The following is a 6,524-nucleotide window of genomic DNA, read 5'->3' on the forward strand; positions in this document are numbered from 1 at the left end:
AATCAGAAAGACAAAGTCCAGCATGTAGTGGCTGTATGAATGTGGTCTGCACTCTGTGGAGGAGAGTCATGGTTTCAGAGACGCTGTAGAAGGACAGAACACCTGCTCTGTGATCCAGGTACACTCCTACTCTGGAGGACAGAGGACCTGAGACGGGAGTGCTGATACTGTTGTAACGAAATGAATAACTGTTTTGGTGACAATATAAGGACCAAGATTTGTCATTGTCTCCAAATGCACTTTCATCCCCTGCTCTGCTGATATTCTTGTATGCGACTGTTACAAAAACTAGTTCCCCTCTCCACTCCACCTCCCAGTAACAACGTCCAGTCAGACTCTCTCTACTCAGGACCTGAGGATAAACAGTGAATCTGTCTGGGTGACTGGAATAAGACTGATTTTGTTCCACTAGTGTTGCTTTTCTGCTCCCCTCAGATAATAACAGCCGTGTGCGTGCTGTGTTTGGATCCAGAGTGATCTCCTGTGAATATTGTAAGAACCCAGTTCTGGTGGTGGGCTCTGCTGCTGACAGTAAAACATCCACCTCAGTCGGTGAGACGTGTGTCCATTCCTCTCTCAGGACGTCCTGTAGTTTGTCTCTGACTGCTGACAGGGCCTCCGTCACGTCCTCAAAGTAGTTCAGAGGACGGATGTTGATGCTGGAGGAGTGTGTAGCTTCACTGAGGGCTGGCAGTGAGGGGTTGATTGATTGATTGATTGAAAAGTTTATTAACAGCTTGTATATTGGGTACAGTACAGTACAGCTCAAAACATACAATTGTTAAGGGGATGCAGACCAGAGAAAGACTTTCGTCTTGTTTACATCAGGGTCCCCCATTTCCAATTCATCATATCATTTAAGACATATAAGACATATTTGACTTACAGATGGCTTATTTACAATTTACATACAGTTGGTTTTTTACATACAGATGGCTTATTTACAATTTTCATTTTAGATTTCGTTCTAATACATCCTAACCGGACATTTAAGACATACCAAGTCTCCAGATATACAGTTAGTAACAGAGTCTAAAATGTGAGTATATACATAGATGGGGGGGGGGAAGCTGTCCATTGTACGACAGGTTGAGAGTTGTACCATTACCGGGGCCAGTTTTGCAATGCTCTCCCCCGAAGGTGCTCTTTAGAGAGGTTTTGAAGGTAAGTATAGTTTTACTTTCCTTTACAGTTGTGGGAAGAGCGTTCCACCTTGATGTGGCATAATTGCGAAACGTGTATTCCCCCTTTGGGAAGAATTTTGACATGTACATGGGTACCATAGAGGTGTAGTGGATCTTGTAGACCAGGCCCATTGCAAGTAGCTGTACTCTGTCGTCTACTCTAAGCCATCCTAGGTTGTCAAAGTGGGCAGAGGTGAGGTGGGTTCTAGATGAAAGGTCAAGCAGTAGTCTGACCAGTTTATTTTGCGATGTTTGAAGTTTTATTTTTAGCGCCTTGGAGGTGCTATGGTACCATGACGTGCAAGCATAGTCATAGTACCCTTGAATGAGTGCTCCTGCCAGAGTTTTCAGGGTGTTTTTGTTTACCAGAGAGGAGATCCGGTATAGGAATCTAGTTCTTTGATTGACTTTTTTTATTACATTGGATGCCATTTTGTCACAGGAGAGATTTGCCTCAAGAATAGATCCTAGGTATGTAATTTCCTTCTTACTAGTGACAATAATGTCACCCACTGCAACTGAGAAGTCGTCGGATTTGCTGAGATTATGTTTCGAACCGAAGAGAATGGACTCTGTTTTACCCAGGTGTAATGATAATTTATTATCGGCGAGCCAGGTGCAGATTCTGCCGAGCTCGGAGCTGAGGGTTTTTTCAACCTGCAATCTGCTCCTGTCAGAGACCAGCAGGGCTGAGTCATCAGCGAACAGGAACAAGTTGCAGTCACATGCTGATGACATGTCATTTGCATAAATTAGGAACAGTAACGGACCTAATATGCTTCCTTGTGGAACACCACAGCTCACTGGGAGGGGGGGGGGACAGAGTACCGTTTACCTCCACCATCTGTTCTCTCCCCTCCAGGTAGGATTGCATCCAGCTCACCGATAGTTTATCAAAACCAATTGCTTTTAGCTTGTCAATCAGAATGGGGTGATTGACAGTGTCGAAAGCCTTTTGTAGGTCCAGCATCACCATGCCGCAGTATTTACCCTCGTCCACCTCTTGTTTGATGTGGTCGTTCAAATAAAGAAGGCATGTGTCAGTGGAGTGGGATGTTCTAAAGCCAGATTGAAATTCATAGATTAGTTTATTTTCCGCGAGGTACTTTTCGACCTGTTCATATACTATTTTTTCCATGACTTTCGAGATGGAGGTAAGTATAGAAACAGGGCGGTAGTTGTCTGGGTCCAATTTGCTGCCCTTTTTGTGCAGGGGGGTTACTCTTGCAATTTTGAAGTCTTTGGGTACTTTTCCCTGTTTTATGGAGAGGTTAACATGACAACCTGTGCAGCCCATGTATTGATTCCATCTGATAGCTGCTATAATACAAAACAAAACGTCTGCCTGCTCTCCACAATGATCAATGACAGTGAACGGATGGTCAAAGTAAGGTACAAATAAACAGAATCACACGAAGCCTGGTTAGTGTTGCCTGACTTTATAAAGTGTATTTGTTTATAAGTGTGTGGTTGCCTTCTAGTCACTTTGCTCAGCGCTACTGCTTGTTACAACTTTCAGTTTCCGTGCTCGCCATAAACTGTTATTATGGCTCAGGTTAATCTCGCCCCCTTCCGACGTGAGCATGGTTCTTGGTTCTTGCCGGGCAGCCAAGTGGGGTCAGCTAAGAACCGGTGTTCGGTGTTTAGAGCCGGCTCCGCTGCGGCTGAAACAGGAAGAACCAGAGCTAAATCAGGCTGAGTGTGAAACAAGAGCTATTGAGTCAGTGTTGCGGTGCTGTTGCTTTGGTCTGGATCTGTGAGCTAACCACGCCCTGTTCATTTGCATATAAGAAATGGAAATGTGTCATTATGAAATAAAAGTCTCTTGAAATAAATAAATGTGTCATTATGAAATAAAAGTCTCTTGAAATAAATAAATGTGTCATTATGAAATACAAGTCCCCTGAAATAAATAAATGTGTATTTAAATGTACATGTATACATATTTATTGCCTCATTTATTTATTTCAGAATGTATTTCATAGGCATATTTATATATATATGTATTTATTTAATTATTTATGTATTTATTTATTTATGGCACCTTGGACATAATACAAGAAGAACATCCTGTTTTGTTTTTAAAAGACAAACCTTTATTAATGATCCAAACATTTAATTTGATCACACATCCCATCAGTAAAGTCTGATCAATGATTTCATGATCAGTCTCACTTTATCCACACCATACATGTGTTTCATCTCAGCTATTTCAAACAGAATCATACATGATTTCCTTATTGATTATTATCCTGATAAGTTATGTTCTATAAAACCTCAGAGTACCCAATTTATATTTGGATAACAACAACAACAACAACAACAACAACAACAACAACAATTAGTCAGCAAAACAATAACATTTTATTTCCCAAGCAAAGACTCTAAGCTATTTACAGCAGAATAATAAATGATGTACTTATTGATTATGATCATGACAGGAAGTAATATCATTTTAAATAAACATGTGATGATGAAATAAGTGTTATAACCATCTGGGAACTCATGTGTAGTTAATTTGGGCAACAATAACATTTAATCTGTCAAAGTAATACATGTGATTATAAATGTCTCTATTGTTTTAGAAAGTGAATGACAGAATAAAATGTGTAGAATAAAAGAAGCTCTGCTGCTTTCTCTCTGAAGACTCGTGCGTTACAAGAGAAACAACAACATGAATCAAAAGAAATATCCAACACATATTTAGAGCAAAGTTTACATATCAGTTCAGGTGAACAAGGATCCTCCTGAGCAGTGACAGCCTCCATGGCTACACAGACACAGGAAGGAGCCGGAAGAAAGTCCAACATCTACAGAACAACTCATGAGAAGATGTTCAAGCCCCACCCATCATGTTTGATTGACAGCTGATCTCTGCGCAGTGAAGACATGAACAATCAGCTCTGATGGACACACGGTGAGTTTAAGAAGTAGAAGAGTTCCTCCAAGGACTTCAGGCTATTTCAGTTTACTAAACTCAGCAGTGGCTCCATAATCATAAAGATAAACTCCAGCATGTAGCGGCTGAGTGAATGTGGTCTGCACTCTGTGGAGGAGAGTCATGGTTTCAGAGACGCTGTAGAAGGACAGAACACCTGCTCTGTGATCCAGGTACACTCCTACTCTGGAGGACGGAGGACCTGAGACGTGAGTGGTGATTCTGTTGTAACGAAATGAATAACTGTTTTGGTGACAATATAAGGACCAAGATTTGTCATTGAGTCCAAATAAACTTTCATCCCCTACTCTGCTGATATTCTTGTATGCGACTGCTACAAAAACTGTTTCCCCTCTCCACTCCACCTCCCAGTAACAACGTCCAGTCAGACTCTCTCTACTCAGGACCTGACGATACAAAGTGAATCTGTCTGGATGACTAGAATAAGACTGATTTTGTTTCACGAGTGTTGCTTTTCTGCTCCCCTCAGATAATACCAGCTGTGTCTCTGCTGTGTTTGGATCCAGAGTGATCTCCTGTGAATATTGTAAGAACCCAGCTCTGGTGGTGGGCTCTGCTGCTGACAGTAAAACATCCACTTCAGTCGATGAGACGTTTGTCCATTCCTCTCTCAGGACGTCCTGTAGTTTGTCTCTGACTGCTGACAGGGCCGCCGTCACGTCCTCAAAGTAGCTCAGAGGACGGATGTTGATGCTGGATGAGTGTGTAGGTTCACTGAGGGCTGACAGTGAGGGGTAGCTGTGCAGAAACTGGTTGTGATCCTCTGTGTGAGACAGCAGCTTCAGCTCAGCGTCTCTCCTCTTCAGCTCAGAGATCTCCTGCTCCAGCTTCTCCTGAAGCTCTTTGACTCGACTCACTTCTCTCTTCTGCTGGGATCTGACCTGCTGCTTCACATCAGAGCTTCTCTTCTCCATGAGACGGATCAGCTCAGTGAACATCTTCTCACTGTCCTCCACTGCTTTATCAGCAGAGCCATTGACGGCCTCCACCTCCTGCTGAAGCAGCTTCACCTCCTTCTCTCCGTCCTGGATTCTCTGCTGGATGTTTAGTCGACTCCCCTCCAGCTCTCTCTGCCTCTCAGTCCTCTCTGCTGCAGCTGACACCGTGTCGTGGCCTTTGTGTTCGTCCATAGTGCAGATATAACAGATACACTGCTGATCAGTGCGGCAGAACAGCTTCATCACCTCGTCGTGACGAGAGCAGATGTTCTCCTGGAGCTTCTTGGAGGGCTCCACCAGCTTGTGTTTCTTTAATTGAGCTACGTCATAATGAGACTGGAGGTGTTGGTCACAGTAAGATACAAGACACACGAGACAGGACTTACAGGCTCTCAGTTTCCTCCCAGTACAGACATCACAGGCCACATCTTCAGCTCCAGCATAGCAGAGATCAGCAGGAGCAGGTGGGGGTCCAGTCTTCTTCAGCTCCTCCACTAAAGCTGCTAACATGGTGTTTTTCAGCAGGACAGGCCTCGGTGTGAAGCTCTGCCTACACTGAGGGCAGCTGTGGATCTTCTTCTCATCCTCTCCGTCCCAGAAGCCTTTAATACAGTCCATGCAGTAGCTGTGTCCACAGGAAGTGGTCACCGGATCCTTCAGTAGATCCAGACAGATGGGACAAGAGAAGGTTTCCCGCTCCAGCTGAACTCCTTTCTGCGCCATTTCACCTCTCAGTAGCAGCGAGTGTGAGTTTCACTTCCTGAGAGCTGGAACTAGTGTGACAGCTGATCTGAACAGCAGGTGTGTGTGCAGTGAATGTGGCCTATCAGCTCTTGTGCTTTACCCACATGTTGGTTACACCCCTCCTCCTCAGTGTGGATCTGAAGGGGAGGAGCCAGGAAACACAGAGTGGAGCTGGCTGTGTTTGAGAGCAGGAAGGAGAGGGAGGGCTTATCAAACTCTGAGTCATTCAGGAGGAGGAGCAGCGCTCAGACTCTGACCTACAGAGCCTCGGTTACAACCTGCTCTTCATCTGGAAAGAGCTTTTAGTTGTAAAATAAGTTGGTAAACTTACAAAATCTGAAGGAGGTTAAATACTTGTTTCCTCCTCTGTAAATGTATAGCCTCAATGTCCTGAGATAGCTGATTGAGTTAATAGTTGAATGTACAGTAAGTCGTTTTTTACTGTAAGTACTAGTAGTAGTAGTAGTAGTAGTAGTAGTTGTAGTAGTAGTAGTAGTAGTAGTAGTAGAAGTAGTAGTAGTAGTAGTAGTAGCAGTAGTAGTAGTAGTAGTAGTAGTTGAAGTAGTAGTAGTAGTAGTAGTAGTTGTTGAAGTAGTAGTAGTAGTAATAGTAGTAGAAGTAGTAGTAGTAGTAGTAGTAGTAGTAGTAATATAAGTAGTAGTAGTAGTAGTAATATAAGTAGTAGTAGTAGTAGGTCGT

General features: G+C 43.3%; 1 protein-coding gene across 1 annotated transcript; it reads right to left on the bottom strand.

Annotated features, from left to right (window-relative positions):
- Positions 1-3,268: 3,268 nt before the first annotated feature.
- On the bottom strand, positions 3,269-5,883 carry LOC117471009 (tripartite motif-containing protein 16-like). Its single transcript, XM_034115788.1, has one exon. It carries the CDS (start codon positions 5,802-5,804, stop codon positions 4,143-4,145), a length of 1,662 nt encoding a protein of 553 aa, XP_033971679.1. The 5' UTR covers positions 5,805-5,883; the 3' UTR covers positions 3,269-4,142.
- Positions 5,884-6,524: the final 641 nt, after the last annotated feature.

The sequence above is a fragment of the Trematomus bernacchii genome, unplaced genomic scaffold (genome assembly GCF_902827165.1).
Source record: "Trematomus bernacchii unplaced genomic scaffold, fTreBer1.1, whole genome shotgun sequence".
NCBI lineage: Eukaryota > Metazoa > Chordata > Actinopteri > Perciformes > Nototheniidae > Trematomus > Trematomus bernacchii.